Below are 17,709 nucleotides of genomic sequence, written 5' to 3'. Positions count from 1 at the left end.
GTTATCTTTGCTCTCCAGGATGACATTAGACAAGTTGGCAGTTTTAGTAGAAGTGAGAGGTCCAATAGAGCTTGATGTGATGGATGGCTAAGTAAGTCCATTACATGCAATATACTAGAAAGGATACAAGTTACATTCAGAAAGACTGAGTTTAACAATTATAGTGCATCACCGACTGAGGTCAATGTCAAAAATATTAAAGGCTCTTTAATATTAAGAACCAGCAGCACAATTCAAGATGAATAGTTTGGATTTAATTGCCATCGCAGAGATTAGGTGACCAAGATTGGAAAATAAATATTCCAGGATACACAACGTATGGAAAAGGAGGAGAATTAGCCCTTGTACTGAAGGACAGCATAAAGACAGTACTGAGAAAGAACCTTGGCTCAGGAGATCAGGAAGTAGAATAAATAATGGTGGAGATTAGAATAGAAAGATCAGAAATACTGAGTGGTTTATAGACTCCTGAACTGCAGTTGCATCATTGGACAGATCATTAAGCAAGAAATAGTTGGAGGTCGTGACAAAGACAGTGTAATAATTGTAGGGGGCTTTAATCTTCTTGTAGACTGGACAGATTTTTTTTTTGCCATGGGAAGGATAAGATTGTTGAATGCCTTTGTGATGGTGGAAGTAACTATATTGTGAAATGAGGCAGGGTTAGTTAGTAATCTCGTAATAAAAGTTTCGCTGGGAAAAGTGATCATAATACAGTAAAATTGTGTAATTTTAAACCAAATAAACCCTAATCACATTAATTGGCTTTAAATTTAAGATTATTATATGTATGAGAGCTGAGATTGATTGGGTAAATCGACTAAAAGATATGATGCTAAAGAAACATCTAAAGTAACAATTCAGGATCATAGAAAAATGTTCAACAAAAATACATTCCATGAAAAAAAAAACTAAGAAAGATCTGTTATTAGCTTCAGGAAGTTAAGAATAGTGTTAGTTTAAAAGAAAAGGCTTATAATATTATTATACCTGAGGATTGGGAATATTTTAGAAACCAGAAATTTGAAGATGAGGGAAAAATAGAACATAGGAGTAAAGTAACCAGGAACTTTAAAAAAAAAAACAATTGTAAGAGCTCTTGGAGCGCAGTTTAGTCCCAATTATAGACCAACATAATTAGGATGAAATTATGATGGGGAGGAGTGGTGTAGAGCATTGTTACTGGACTAGTAATACAGAAACCCAGGGTAATGCTCTGGGGACCCAGGTTCAAAACCCACCATGGTAGATGGTGAAATTTGAATTCAATAAAAAGTATCTGAAATTAAAGTCTAATGATGATCATGAAACTATTGTCGCAAAAACCCATCTAGTTCACTAATGTCCTGTTAGGGAAAGAAATCTGCTGTCCTTACCTAGTCTGGCCTGCATGCGAGCCTAGATCCACAGTAATGTGGTTGACTCGTGAACAAAGAAAATTACAGCACAGGAACAGGCCCTTGGGCCCTCCAAGCCTGCACCGACCATGCTGCCCGACTGAACTAAAACCCCATACCCTTCCGGGGATCATATTCCTCTATTTCCATCCTATTCATGTATTTGTCAAGACACCCCTTAAAAGTCACTATTATATCTGCTTCCACTACCTCCCCCGACAGCGAGTTCCAGGCACCCACCACCCTCTGTAAAAAAAAAAAACCTTGTCTTGTACGGCTCCTTCAAACCTTGCCCCTCGCACCTTAAACCTATGGCCCCTAGTAATTGGCTCTTCCACCCTGCAAAAAAGCTTCTGACTATCCACTCTGTCCATGCCCTCATAATCTTGTAGACTTCTATCAGGTCACCCCACAACCTCAGTCGTCCCAGTGAGAACAAACCAAGTTTCTCCAACCTCTCATAACAAATACGTACTAGGGAACATCCTGGTAAATCTTTTTCTGTACCCACTCCAAAGCCTCCACATCCTTCTGGTAGTGTGACAATCAGAATTGAACACTATATTCCAAGTGTGGCCCAACTAAGGTTCTATAAAGCTGCAACATGACTTGCCAATTTTTAAACTCAATACCCCGGCCAATGAAGGCAAGCATGCCGTATGCCTTCTTGACCTATGTTACCACTTTGTGACCTGTGTACTTGTGCACCCAGATCCCTCTGCCTATCAGTACTCTTAAGGGTTCTGCCATTTACTGTACAATTCCCATCTGTATTAGACCTTCCAAAATGCATTACTTCACATTTGTCCAGACTAAACTCCATCTGCCATCTCTCCGTCCAAGTCTCCAATCAATCTGTATCATCTGACAGTCCTCATCACTATCTGTAATTCCACCAACCTTTGTGTCGTCTGCAAACATACTAATCGAACCAGTTACATTTTCCTCCAAATCATTTATACATTACAAACAGCAAAGATCCCAGCACTGATCCCTGAGAAACGCCACTCGTCACAGCCCTCCATTCAGAAACGCACCCTTCCACTGCCACCCTCTGTCTTCTATGACTGAGCCAGTTCTGTATCCATCTTGCCAGCTCACCTTCACCTTCTGTATCAGTTTGGCATGAGGGACCTTGTCAAAGACCCTGCTGAAGTCCATGTAGACAACATCCACTGTCCTACCCTCATCAATCATCTTCATCACTTCCTCGAAAAGTTCTATCAAGTTAGTGAGACGTGACCTTCCCTTCACAAAACCATATTGCCTCTCGCTAATATATCCACTTATTTCCAAGCGTTAGTAAGTCCTGCCTCGAAGAATCTTCTCCAGTAATTTCCCTCCCACTGGCGTAAGGCTCACCAGTCTGTAATTATCTGGATTATCCTTGCTACCCTTCTTAAACAAAGGAACAACATTGGCTATTCTCCAATCCTCAGACCTCCCCTGTAGCCAGTGAGGATACAAAGATTTCTCTCAAGGCCCCAGCAATTTTCCGCCTTGCCTGTCTCAGTATTCTGGGATATATTCCATCAGGCCCTGGGGACCTGACTACCTTGAATGTTTTTCAAGACCCCCAATGCCTCCTTTTTGATCCCAACATGACCCAAACTATCTACACACCTTTCTCCAGACTCATCATCCACCAAGTCCTTCTCCTTTGGTGAATACTGACACAACGTACTTAATTAATACCTCGCCCATTTCCTCTGGCGCCATGTATAGATTCCCTCCCCTGCCTTTGAGTGGGCCAACCCTCTCCCTAGCTACCCTCTTGCTCTTTATATACTTAGAAAAAACCTTGGGATTTTCCTTAATCTTGCTGGCCAATCACTTTTCGTGACCCCTTTTAGCCCTCCTAACTCCTTGCTTAAGTTTCTTCCTACTTTTCTTGCATTCTACACTTGCTTCGTGTGTTCCCAGCCTCCTAGCCTTGACAAATGCTTCCTTTTTCCTTTTGACAGGGCTCACAATATCTCTCATTATCCAAGGTCCCTGAAACTTGCCATACTTATCCTTCATCCCTTCGGGAACATGCCGGTCCTGAATTCCTATCTAGTTGCACTTGTTAGGGAAAGAATCGGACCGCTCGGGGGGGGAAAAAGGAGGGGAATTATGCTTAGAACCAAAGGAAGTAGGTGAGATCCTAAACGGTAGCACAGTGGTTAGCACTGCTGCTTCACAGCTCCAGGGACCTGGGTTCGATTCCCGGCTTGGGTCACTGTCTGTGTGGAGTTTGCACATTCTCCTCGTGTCTGCGTGGGATTCCTCCGGGTGCTCCGGTTTCCTCCCACAGTCCAAAGATGTGCGGGTGAGGTTGATTGGCCAGGTTAAAAATTGCCCCTTAGAGTCCAGAGATGCGTAGTTAGAGGGATTAGTGGGTAAATATGTGGGGGTAGGGCCTGGGTGGGATTGTGGTCAGTGCAGACTCGATGGGCCGAATGGCCTCCTCCTGCACTGTAGGGTTTCTATGGAATACTTTGCATCAGTATTCACAAAGGAGAGGGACATGTTGACTGGTAGTGGCTCCTAGAGATGTGTTGACCCGTTAAGAAAAAAATCTCAATTACAAGGGAGGAAGTGTTAGGTTTTTTAGGAAACATTAAGACAGACAAATCCCCAGGGCCGGATGGCATCTATCCTAGACTCCTCAGGGAGGCGAGAGATGGAATACTGCATCCAGTTCTGGTCGCCACACTACCAGAAGGACGTGGAGGCTTTGGAGAGAGTACTGAGGTTTACCAGGATGTTCCCTGGTATGGAGGGTCTTAGCTATGAGGAGAGATTGGGTAAACTGGGGTTGTTCTCCCTGGAAAGACGGAGGATGCGGGGCGACCTAATAGAGGTGTATAAAATTATGAAGGGCATAGATAGGGTGAACAGTGGGAAGCTTTCTCCCAGGTCGGAGGTGACGAACACAAGGGGTCACTGGTTCAAGGTGAGGGGGGCAAGGTTCAACACAGATGTCAAGGGGACGTATTTTACACAGAGGGTGGTGGGAGCCTGGAATGCACTGCCAAGCAAGGTGATTGAGGCGGACACGCTGGGATCATTTAAGACTTATCTAGATAGCCACATGAACAGACTGGGAATAAAGGGATATAAAAGAATGGTCTAATGGGTACATGAGCGGCGCAGGCTTGGAGGGCCGAAGGGCCTGTTCCTGTGCTGTTTTGTTCTTTGTTCTTTGAAAGCCTCCCACATGCCAGATATTGATTTGCCCTCAAACATCTGCTCCCAATCTACATTCTTCAGTTCCTGCCTAATGTTGTTGTAATTAGCCTTCCCCCATTTAGCACCTTCACCTGAGGACTAAACTTATCTTTATCCATCAGTACCGTTAAAGCTTACTGAACTGTGGTCACTGTTCCCGAACTGCTCCCCTACTGAAACATCGACCACCTGGCCAGGCTCATTTCCCAATACCAGGTCCAGTACAGCCCCTTCCCTAGTGGACTATCTACATACTGTTTCGAAGCCCTCCTGGATGCTCCTTACAAACTCTGCCCCATCCACACCCCTAGCACTAAGTGAGTCCCAGTCAATATAGGGGAAGTTTAAATCACTCACCCCAACAACTGTATTATTTTTACACCTTGCCAAAATCTGCCTACATATCTGTTCTTCTATCTCCCACTGGCTGTTGGGAGGTCTATAGGAAACTCCCAATACTGTGACTGCACTCTTCCTATTCCTGAGCTCTGCCCATATTGCCTCGCTGTATGAGCTCTCTGAGGTGTCCTCCTGCAGTACAGTTGTGATATTCTTAACCAGTAGTGCAACTCCCCCACCCCTTTTACATGCCCCTCTATCCTGCCTGAAGCATCTGTATCTTGGAAAGTTAAGCTGCCAATCCTGTCTTTCCCTTAACCAAGTCTCTGTAATGGCAATAACATCATAATTCCAAGTACTAATACAAGCTCTTAAGTTCATCTGCCTTACCTGTTACACTTCTGCATTGAAACAAATGCAATTCAGTCCACTTCATGTGCACTTCAGCAACCACACCATGCCTGCTCTTCCTCTGAGTCTTACTGGCCCTTCTCTCTAGTTTCCCTTCAGTTAATTCACCTTTGCTTTGGTTCCCACCCCCCTGTCAAACTAGTTTAAATCCTCCCGTGTGACACAAGCAAACCTCCTGGCCAGAATATTTATGCCCCTCCAGTTTAGGTGCAACTCGTCCTTCTTGTACAGGTCCTAACTGCCTCGGAAAAGATCTCAATGGTCCAGATATCTAAAACCCTCCCTCCTACACCCGCTATTTAGCCATGTGTTGAGCTGTACTATCTTCCTATTTCTAGCCTGACTGGCACGTGGCACAGGGAGTAATCCTTATATTACAACCCTATAGGTCCTGCTTTTTAACTTTCTACCTAACTCCCTAAATTGCTACTACAGGACCTCGTCACTCTTCCTACCTATGTCGTTCGTACCAATATGTACCACGACCTCTGGCTGTTTACCCTCTCTCTTCAGAATGCTTTCTGCCTGTTCAGAGATATCCTGGACCCTGGCACCAGGGTCTCTTTCATGTCCACAGGAGTGCCTATCTGTACCCCTAACTATAGAGTCCCCTAGAACTATTGCTCTAATGCTCTTTGTCCCTCCCTGCTTAACAGCAGAGCCAGCTGTGGTGCCACTACTCTGGCTGCTGCTGCTATTATCCCTTTCTGCCACTTTCATGCTCCTAAGTGCATCCAACTGCTGCTCCAATCTATCCATGTCGTCTGTGAGGAACTGCAATTGGGTGCACTTCCTGCAGATATTGTCGCCCAAGACACTGGAAGCGTCACGGATCTCCCACATCTCACAAATGTAGCACTTAACCCCACTTATTGACATTTCTATCACCAATTAAATTATTTAAGAAAATTTATTAAACTCTTATCTTCGTTTATCGCTGCAGATACCGAGGTAGGTCTTTATATCACTTACCTTCCCAGGATGCTCTCTGGATCTCTCCCTGCAGATTAACAGTTACAAAGCAAGAAGAAAAAAAGGGAAAAAGCACCTCCTCCCACTCTGCACTGAATTAGCACACTACTCCAAATGATCAAGTTTCAATCCCACTCTGGCTACCTCACTCAGGCTGTCTCCCACTTCAGGTGCACAAAGCTCTCTTAATGCCCTTGGGGATGGGCAATAAATGCTAGCGCAGCCAGTGATGGTCACATCCCATGAATGAATTTTTAAAATGGCAATGGCAGACATTGCATGAGTATTTTGTCTTCAGTGGAAGACAAAAATTACATTCTATAAATAAAGAGTAACCATGGGCTAATAAGAGTGAGGAATTTAAGATTATTATTAACAACAAAGACAAAAGGATTGCATTAAAACCTATTGGCCTGCATCCTAGGATATTATCTTTCAAGATTCAGGATTAGCAGATTTGATGTTTGCAAACAGCTATTCAAGAAGGGATAACAGAGAGAACATTGATCTAAAGGCCAGTTAGCCTGATATCAGTGACGTAACTAGTTAGATAAAGGCAAACTGAAAGATACGGTATGCTTAGGATTTCCTAAAGGCATTTGACAAGGTGTCACATCCTTGTGTTGTAGGTGGAATTGAGAACCCAGGCGCAATGTCAGGATTAAGAATTATTCACTTAGGACTGAGACTAGGAGAAATTTCTTCAGTCAAGGATTGTGAAATTTTGGAATTCTCTGTCCTGGAAGAAATCATAGAATCATAGAAACCCTACAGTGCAGAAGGAGGCCATTCGGCCCATCGAGTCTGCACCGACCACAATCCCACCCAGGTCCTACCCCCACATATATACCCACTAATCCCGCTAACCTACGCATCTCAGGACTCTAAGGGGCAATTTTTAACCTGGCCAATCAACCTAACCCGCACATCTTTGGACTGTGGGAGGAAACCGGAGCACCCGGAGGAAACCCACGCAGACACGAGGAGAATGTGCAAACTCCACACAGGCAGTGACCCGAGCCAGGAATCGAACCCAGGACCCTGGAGCTGTGAAGCAGCAGTGCTAACCACTGTGCTACCGTGCCGCCCAAGGAAGGTTGTGACTATTCCAACATTAATTGCATTTGAGGCCGGGAGAGAGGCACTTTTAGTGCCATGGGAATCTGCAGATATGGAAGTGGTTGGGAAAGTGGATGCAGATCATCATGCAGTGAGGCAGATGATCAGCCCAATGGGCCATTTGGTCTACTCCCATTTTATGTTCAAAGTGAAAATTGCAGAAAGGTTGTTTCTCCTGAATTGAAGACCATTTTTCTCATTTATTGAGGGAGAAATTATAATCCATCTAAAGAGAACAGACTATTAGCAAATGTAGATTGTGCTGTGAATTTTCTTTTTCTGTATTAATACTCAGCAAGACATTTGACTAAACAAATAGCTAAACCAAGCTTAACTTAGAATTAATATTTCTATTATTGGGTTAAAAGCCCTCAAAAAAAAGGACTGCAAAATCTCTCAGACAGATGTGTGCTGGAAAGTGAAATGGGGAGCAATCATTCCTACAGCCACTTTTCTTGGACTTTGATACCTCCCCTTCCAAAGACATGTTAAAGATCACAGACATGCTTTTTAAATAGCAAAGTTGTAATACTTCTGACATCAGATTGCTCAGTTTAATAAGCTGCTTCAATTGGGCCAGAGTCATCTGGAGGACTGGCCAAAATGGCAATGTCAAAAACCAGTAAATCTTGGCTTCTACAACAACAGTGAATCATCTTGTTAAGTTCGTTTTTTCGCGAGACTCTTCCGTCCTTGATACAAAGGCAAACACCAACCGTTGTCAGAATCAAAGTTCCTTATTTGTCCTACATATGTAGGCTGGCTAACTGTTACTACTTAACCTCTACTCAGTGCTGGAAGACAGTTAGTAAAAAGCCCACGAAGCAACAAGGCTGACCCCTTTTATACAGTTTACAATCCCATCAGGTAGATGTGATTTCAAACAAGACTTAAACACACATCACCCGATTCAATCAAAAACGAGTAGTTACAGGAATTGCTGCATAAGAAAGAACATCCTATTAAAATACGCATTTACTACTTACAACCCCAACCCATCAGAACATAAGCATAATGTCTTTAGGATACGCCATTTGTTAGCGCAAAAGAGAACATTATCACGTACTCAGCTAGACTCGCACCCCAGCCGGGCTCAGCAAGCTGGAGCCTGTGGTTAACCTGTTTTGTCAGTTTGCTCCCATGAGCTGTTTCTCTGCCGTTCTTGCAAGCCCAATAGTTCACCTTGCCCTCTACAGTGGACATTAACTCTTTAATATCTCAATCTGAAGCATCCATCTTGGCCAAAAGATCATTTCTTTATTGAGCTCATGTCTGATATGATTTTTCTATAGCCTTATAATCTTTGCCTTACATTTGGTATGATATTTCACAAGATAATTTTGTTTTTAGAATGTAAAGCAACAAATTGTGCTTTTTCTTGTTTCTCCTCTTCCCCCTCCCCCCAAATTACAGATGTTCTAAAGTAATGGGTCAATTGATTTGAACCATGCTGCTGAGGCTGTTAAAGTTATGTTTCTTCTGAGTAAGGCTGTAATGTTTTGTATCAGTTTTTCTTCCCTTCACCTTTTTGAAAGAGCAAACTTGAAAGTTTTACTTATGGTTGTTTGCCTTTCCTAGATCAGTAAAAGGGATGATGTTCTTGATGGAATAAAGATTATGCGAGAATTAGGAAACATGGTAATACAGCTTTTTCAGAATTATATTACAAAAATGCTGACGTGCTTTGGATTTTGATTCTCCATTTTAGAAACATGATGGTCACCTTCCAATAGAAATAAAGGCTGTCCCCGAAGGGAGTGTCATCCCACGGGGAAATGTTCTTTTTACTGTTGAAAATACAGATCCGGAATGCTATTGGCTGACTAACTGGGTTGAGGTACGTATCCACTTCTGTTTCTATGGAAAGTAAATGAAATTTTTGCAGTACATTCAGTCACAATGTAATGCCATTTCACCCTTAATCTCCCTGTAACTTGGATGTGGGCAGAATGCAGTCTTTTGGGAGACAGCAGTGACATTGCATTTAATACATGTGACAATAAATTAAATCAAATTTGCTTTATTTATTTTTGTTTTCAGACTAGTCTTGTTCAAACTTGGTATCCAATCTCTGTGGCCACGAATTCCAGAGAGCAGAAGAAAATTTTAGCCAAGTACTTGATGCAGACTGCTGGTAATCTAGATGGACTGGAGTACAAGCTTCATGACTTTGGTTACAGAGGGGTTTCCTCACAAGAGGTAAAGACTTCGTGCAATGACTCATGTGTTTTACCAGTAGAAATTTAACTGAATTAACAGAATGGCTTAGTTAAGATCTCAACCAGGTCTTAAGTTCACAAAACCTCTTTTTTTACTTGCCATACTGTCTAACAGAGTAAAGTGATGATGTAGTCACACTCCCAAGTTCACGTTGCTGTAGAGTTAAGGCTATACACAGTGTACATGCATAACAAGATGCATGGTTAGGATCTGAATCATCTTGTGGAAAATTATGATCCAACTTGCTACTGTTAGAAAGGTTGCATGACCAGGACACAGGTTTGAGAAAAAGCTAAATTTAGTGAATTTAAAAAAAGGTAGTTTTGAATGGATATTTATTCAAAAACAATGAGTAAATTTAGTACAGCTCAATTTAATTGCCTGCTTGTCTCTTTTTTTAGACGGCAGGAATTGGGGCATCTTCACACCTTGTAAACTTCAAAGGAACAGACACAGTTGCAGGAATCACGGTGATCAAGAAGTATTATGGAACAAAGGATCCTGTGCCAGGTTTTTCAGTACCAGCAGCAGAACACAGGTGAGCACTTTCATAATTTAAATTACAATTGGAAAGCTTCAAAAAATTTTATGTCAGTAAATTTCACAAAATGCTAGGAGGAATACTTTGCTAAGTAGTACTTTTGTAACTTGTAAAATTACATTTTGATCTGGGAATGTTGCTGTATTTCCTGAAAACTAATTTGATGCATCTTATTTGAATAAGTGAATGGTGTGATCACTGTGGAGACAATTGAATCTTTATAAACCCCTCGCAATTTAACCAAACCTCATTCTATTTAATGTTTTTCTTAAATAATGCTTTGTAAGTTTCCTGTTTTAAATTCTCATTTATATTCTGATTTATCTTGGAGTAGAGGAGATGTGCATTTCTTAGAACTTGATGTCATAGAATCCCTACAGTGCAGAAGGAGGCCATTCGGCCCATCAAGTCTGCACCGAACACAATCCCAACCAGACCCTATCACCGCAACCCCTCATATTTACCTTGCAATCCCCCTAACCTGCACACCTTTGGACTGTGGGAGGAAACCGGAGCACCCGGAGGAAACCCACGCAGACGCGGGGTGAATGTGCAAGCCCCACACACAATGACCCAAGGCCGGAATTGAACCCGGGTCCTTGGTGCTGTGAGGCAGCAGTGCTTGCTGTGGTGCCATCCCTCTTGTTTTTCTTAATGCTGAGAATTCAAGAATTTGTTCATATTCCGCATTTTGTATTTCAACACAATTGCTTATCATAATGATAGCCTGAATAAATGTCTCTCGTCTGAACCCAATTTGCTGTTTGCAGGACAAACTGACTGAAACTTTTTAAATTTTAAGTACATAAATCCTCAGGATTCTCCAGTTTTCACTTGTCCCTAATTCATCTTTTTCAATCTTCATAGCACCTGGTTGTACTATTGTTTTATTCTCTTTCTTTATGTAAACTTCATCCCGCATTGTTTCCTATGATTTTACTTGTCTCTGTCCTGAAGCACTGATCAGAACAGTGAGTCATTGAGGTTGCTTAAAAATTCCTGCTCACCTGATTGTTTTGGGGAGCTTTGTTATATTAATTCTGATTATATAATAAATTTTGGATGCTTCTTGAATGGGTTCTATATTTTGTTTCTTTTGAGCAGTACAATTACAGCCTGGGGAAAAGATTCTGAAAAAGCTGCCTTTGAACACATAATGAAGAAGTTTTCCACAGTGCCTGTATCAATTGTTAGTGATAGTTATGACATTTATCACGCTTGCGAAATAATCTGGGGTGAGGACTTGAGAAGTTTGATAGAAGCGAGAAGCCCCTCAGCCCCACTCATTATTCGGCCAGATTCAGGAAATCCGCTTGATACAGTTCTCCAGGTAATATATTTTTCTTTTGTTTTGGAATATAGCTCCTTGTTTATGATCTCCTCAGTAACAATATGACACACAAGTATTGATGTATCTCTAAAACAAAATGAAAATACAAGGTTAATGTACTAGAATGGGAGTTGAAATATTGAAATAAAGTGTACTACATAATACTTAGAAATATACTTTTTCACTTGTATTTCATGTTTCTTTGAAAAGAATTTCACCAGTGGCTCAGGCTTAGTTAATTCCTCCAACTGAGTTCCAATTGAACCCTAAAGTTCGAGGTTTCTTGAAGTGTATTCTCGGATTGAAAGGAAAAGAAACCTAAACTATGCACGTCTGAAATTGCTGAGACTGTTTTTGATGTGTAACAATATGAACGTTAGCATATTTTCTTCAGATTGAGATGGAAGTATTCTAAACCAAATATCCCCACCTCCCGCCCCCACACTAAAGATTTTAAGCAGAAAATCAAATTAACATTACTTAGTGGGCTTGTACATATTGGTTAAAAAAGTGAAATTAAATTATAGGTATTATTTGCAAGGATATCCTGGGCCAATTTGTAAGAGTTCCTATACAAAAAATCCAAATGGACAAATTATGTATCTAGATGAATACTATGCTCCATTTGACTTAAAAATGAAAAACTCAATGTTGACAATACCTATATATTTTTTTAAAAACAAAATTGGCAGTGGGTATATATCCTTCAGGAGAACTCCAAGAAGTTCTACATAAATAGCCACAACTGATGTTGTCTCTTGATATAAATGCTGAAATTTGGGATGAAAACTATTAAGTCCTGGCACTCGTGATGAGGAAGTGAATTTGTGGAACCCAGATCACCAGCTCCTTCCTCAGAAATTGCATTGGTCTGTTCTAGAATCACATTAATGATAGGTCTTGTTAAAATTAAACTGGAGAGAAGAATTAAAAAGACTGTAGACTGTTGAATATAAAAACTAATTCAGTGTTCTGCAAGAGACATTTTGGTGTTGTGATTGATCTTGAAGTAACAAGTCAAATAACTGACCTTTGATAGTGTGCTGTCAAATTATCAAATCGTCAATTTTCTGACCAACAGGTTCTGGAGATCCTTGGAAAGAAATTTCCGCCAAGTGAGAACTGCAAAGGTTACAAAGTACTTCCTCCATATTTGAGAATTATTCAGGGAGATGGTGTGGATATAAACACTCTGCAAGAGGTAAGACTGCACAGTACAGCAAAGTAATTGCACACACCAGCTTTTTCAAGAAATCGTAATGGCTGAGATTTTAGAGAAACTGTTCCTGACTGAAAGATAACAACACACAGTGAAGTGTACTGCAACACCATCTGTTTCACACGAAAGCAGATGACCAAAATGTTTAAGTGGTTATGAAAAGGATCTTGGGGGAGGAGAGAATTGAGAGAAAGCATTCCAAGGGCATGGGGGCCTATATCACTGAAAGTACGACAGCTTATGATTGACTGAATGAAACGGCACCAGGGTCAATGGGATGGAATTTGTTGATGAGGGAGTGAGAAGTGTTGCAGTACAGTGCTGGTGGTGACAGCAATGGAGTCTAGTGAGATTGACACTAATTAAACATTAATTTTTAAACTGGTGTCATCAGAGCTAGGAGCTGATGTAAACTAACAAGGATAGTAGTAGTGGATGAGTGGAACCTGGCACACTTTTTAAACTAACTCCTGTACATTTTATTGTATTTACATGCCCATGTTTAGTTTAGTTTGAATTTTGTGCACCTTTTAACTGTTTAGATTATATTATTTCTTCGGCAGTTTTGCTGCAGAACAAAACAGGAAGAAACCAATGGAAATAAATAGCTAAAACTGCAGACTTCAAATCAAAGGAAATCTAGGTCAAACTGTGTAGGCGCTTTGGTCAGGGTATACCTTGAATACTTCTGCTGTAGTTGTTGGGGAAACGAGGGTGATATTGAAGTGCAGATATTTTCAGATGTGGGCAGTAAATGGTATGGAAAAAGTTCATCCAGAAAACTAGTTTAAATTAAACCAGAGACAATGGAATGTGCTTTCAAACAATAAAAGTAACTTGAAGACTGACATCAGAAGTTTCTTTACATGAAGTGATTAACTTGAAAAGAACTTCAGCTTAGAGTGATGGAAGCAAAATCCTCCTTCTCTTTAAGAAACAACTGGATGCAGCTATGGGAGGGGTGCAGGATTGTTGCAGATGGATGAATTAAGATGAGCAGAATGGTTGTCTTTGTCAGAGGAATATTCCAACGCACAATTTGTAAGTCACTAAACATTGTATGTGTTGTTTTTCAGATTGTACAAGGAATGAAAGAGCATAAATGGAGTATTGAGAACATTACCTTTGGATCTGGTGGTGCTTTGCTGCAGAAGATGACGAGAGATCTTCTGAATTGTTCCTTCAAATGCAGTTATGTGGTAACCAATGGACTTGGGGTATGTTATGCTGCAATGAGTAGCTGACCTGTATTTTAAACAACTATAAGTTTTGGGTAGAGAAATTACTTTGGGTTTGATCTCCATACATTTGTCTACATATGAATCAAATCCCTGTCCGATCAATTATGAACTTGCTCTGGACTGCTCTACTGAAGAAGTAGACTAATATCTTTTCATGCTTATTCTGGCCAATTGCACTATATATACATAACCTTTTGAGTGCACAGTTCACTAAATGTCAAACCCCTTTAATATGACAGCATAAAACTTTAGACTTACAACTGTAACAGTGTAACTAAGTAATTCATAGAATGTAGTCACAGAAACATCTAAACCATTTCTCCCTACCCCCCCCCCCCCCCCCCCCCTCTCCATGTGGCTCCTGATTTAAGCCACACTCCTCACTTTCCATACCCATTGAATTATCCTCTTTGAAGCAAGTATCTACTGCCCTTTGTGGTCATAGCTATGCTCTACATCTACAGCTGTTTTCTCCTATTCCTAATGCTCGCTGGAGTATGTTTTTTTTTAATAAAAGCAACCCTATGTTACCTTTTCTCACTGACAGCAAACATTGAGTGTTGGCAGACTGATTCACGAATGCACTTTCCAATGCTGGTTATTGGATAGCATTTATGAACCTGCAACCTTTGCAGATCCTTGTTACTTAATACCATGAATGTATCATTGAATAATGTTTTTGTGTGGATATTTTCATAAACTATAGTAACTGCTTTCTGGTTCAAGTTATAAATGGTACTGCATGTCTGTAAATGGACTTTTTTCACTTTTAGGTAAATGTTTTCAAAGATCCAGTTATGGATCCAAACAAACGATCTAAGAAGGGACGTCTGTCATTGCACTGTACTCCTTCAGGGGATTATATTACACTTGAAGAGGGTAAAGGAGAGCTGGAAGAAAATGGTCCTGTAAGTAAATCTGTATGTTCGTCTACTCTGCCACAAAAGCATGGAAAGCTTAACATGACCTATTACCAAGGTTAATTAAGCAGATTAGAAGAGAGTGTTAACATTTAATGTTCTTTCAGAGAGCCAGTTCAGACTTGATGGACTGATTGGCACTGTAAGATTGTGATTCTGTTTGTGGAATTCTACTCTTGCTCCCCATTCCAACATCTGCCACTCATAAGTAATAATGAAAGTTATTTTTTTTTAAAACAAGAACGCTAGTCCAGTATTGTACCTTGGATTACTATTCATTTAAGGAAATCATTCATTTGGAGCTTTGCCAAAATCTGTCTGAAACTTGCACAAGGGGAATTTAATTTGTGGAAAATGTACGTACAAACCAAATGGCAGGGGGCAGTAACGTTTCTCTTGAACAGTGTGCATAAAGGTTATGTGGTGCATAAGTGTGAACTTTGAAGAGTCACAAGACTTGTTGCACAAACTACAACAGGAAATGTAGCCAAGCTGTTAGAAAGATAGTTTGCAGGTAAAGGAACAAGTGATTTTTCAGGTTGGCTGACATGAGTTATGGAATGTCCTGTTAAATTATTTGAGAATCCCAAAATGGTTGATACTGGTAGTTGAGTAAAGTGTGAGGAAAAAACACAGGAGCACCTAGGCTAGTGGACAAGCAATGGGTTGCAGAGGCTGTTTAACGCAGAGAAATGTGAAATAGTAATTTGGGAAGTGGAATAGAATCAATAGACTTTTCCAGCAAGATTGTTAACAAAATGGAACAGAGAACAGTGAAGAGAATACATAAATCTTTAAAGATGAGTCTGCAAGCAGAAAAGGTGAGGGGCAGGATAGAGTTGGGGGAATCAGTTGGATTTTGCAATTTTTTAATAGAGAGACATTAAATACAAAATTAAGTGATACTGAGTTTGAGATTTTAAATATTGCTAGGAGTTTTGGGCATTTGATTTCATGGCTCCAATATCTTTCCTGTAAAGAATATGATGAAGCTTGCATTCCAAGAATGAAAATCAAATTTATCTAGACTGTCCCTGTTTTAATTAATAAATAAGGGAAAAGCAAACATTCAAATAGATTTTAAAGATAAGGGGGGGGGGCATCTCCACTGATAAGTGAATTAGTAACATGTGGGAAAATATGTTGGGCATAAAATTCATTCCTCCATATCCCACTTCCCGCTACACCACTTGTATGGGATCCTTTCTCATGATGGACTGCAAAATAAAATTCCCCTGCTCCCTCCCCAAAACCATACGGCATCCCTATTGCAAACCAGATACTACTCATCCCCTCACCCTTCCTGTCCAAGCATAGATTTGCTGTCTTTACTCCTATGCCACCATTTATCCCTTCTAATAGGATTAGTTTATTTTGCTCTGACCCAACTTGCCCCCTCCTGGATAGAATCCTGAAATGAGGGACTTGCTCACCACAGACTGTATGCCCTTGATCTGTTGTCTATCTGCTTTCAGTCCTGCTCCAGTTTGTTCAACTGGCAATGATCTTAAACCACATATAGCAACTTAAGCAGATCATGGCACTATAAGTGCTTTAAATATAAATTGGCAACATGGGTCCCTCAAGCTTATTCTATTGTTCAATTAGATTGTAGCTGATTTGTTCCTCAGCTTCATTTACTTTCCTTACTCCACATCCTTTTATGTTGGTCTTGGAAATATGCGACAGTGGGAAAGTGTATGAAGATGCGCCTTGATTTCATTTGTAAATGATTTGGTCCTAATTTTCAGGTGGTTCTCAATTCTATATTGATTAGGTCAACTCAACAATCTAAAATCACAAAGATACAAACCACACTTAAACCATATATCCTCCTTCTGATGAATCTGTGCCGTACTTCCAAGGCTCAACATATTTTTCCTAAGTTCAGTGTCCAAAAACTGTATGCACTATTGAAAATGGTGTTTAATTAGGTGCTGCACAACTGAAGTGTCTCTTGCTCAATTTTCTTGAGGTGTGGTTCAACATTCCATTTTGATTACTTTTTGTACTGAAGCACTTTTTTTTAAAGTGATAGGTACAAAAGGATACATTCTTACTCCTCTGGATCCCCGGTCTTTCACCATTAAGTGAATATTCCAATTTGGATTGTTAGAATTTGGCAAAGCCAATGGTTAGGGTGCATTGGCCTTGCTAAATTCTTCCTCCGTGTATCCAAAGAGGTGCCGGAGTGTGGCAACTAGGGGAGTTTTGATTTGATGTATTGTCACATATATTAACATACAGTGAAAAGTATTGTTTCTTGCACACTATACAGACAAAACGTACCGTTCCTAGAGAAGGAAACGAAAGAGTGCTGAATGTAGTGTTACAGTCATAGCTAGGGTGTAGAGAAAGATCAGCTTAATACAAGGTAAGTCCATTCAAAAGTCTGACAGCAGCTGGGAAGAAGCTGTTCTTGAGTCAGTTGAGACGTGACCTCAGACTTTTGTATCTTTTTCCCGAAGGTGGAAGGGAGAATGTCGGGGGTGCGTGGGGTCCTTAATTATGCTGACTGCTTTGCCGAGACAGTGGGAAGTGTAGACAGAGTCAGTGGATGGGAGGCTGGTTTGCGTGATGGATTGGGCTATATTCACGACCTTTTGTAGTTTTGTTGCAGTGTTAATGTAAGCCTACTTGTGTGACTAATAAATAAACTTTAACTTTTTGGTTTGGTCTGCTAATTTACTGTCTCTACTGCTCTTTCTAACATCCTACTCTCCTAATTTCCTGTGCCACCTCTATAGTATCATCTGCATACTTGTATCTAAAAGCCGCCTTTCCAGT

The 17,709-nt window shown here is 40.7% G+C and overlaps 1 protein-coding gene across 1 annotated transcript in view; it reads left to right on the top strand.

Annotated features, from left to right (window-relative positions):
* The window catches only part of nampt1 (nicotinamide phosphoribosyltransferase 1), a 33,050-nt gene that overhangs the window by 9,235 nt on the left and 6,106 nt on the right, over window positions 1–17,709 (top strand). Inside the window, exons 4-10 of the mRNA XM_078220175.1 lie at window positions 9,160–9,288; window positions 9,492–9,650; window positions 10,073–10,209; window positions 11,317–11,542; window positions 12,624–12,743; window positions 13,838–13,978; window positions 14,776–14,910. Of these exons, the coding sequence (XP_078076301.1) occupies window positions 9,160–9,288; window positions 9,492–9,650; window positions 10,073–10,209; window positions 11,317–11,542; window positions 12,624–12,743; window positions 13,838–13,978; window positions 14,776–14,910 (1,047 nt within the window). The remainder of the gene's footprint in view (window positions 1–9,159; window positions 9,289–9,491; window positions 9,651–10,072; window positions 10,210–11,316; window positions 11,543–12,623; window positions 12,744–13,837; window positions 13,979–14,775; window positions 14,911–17,709) is intronic.

Source organism: Mustelus asterias, chromosome 9, assembly GCF_964213995.1.
Source record: "Mustelus asterias chromosome 9, sMusAst1.hap1.1, whole genome shotgun sequence".
Taxonomy (NCBI): Eukaryota; Metazoa; Chordata; class Chondrichthyes; order Carcharhiniformes; family Triakidae; genus Mustelus; species Mustelus asterias.
This window is presented reverse-complemented; position numbering and strand designations above follow the sequence as displayed.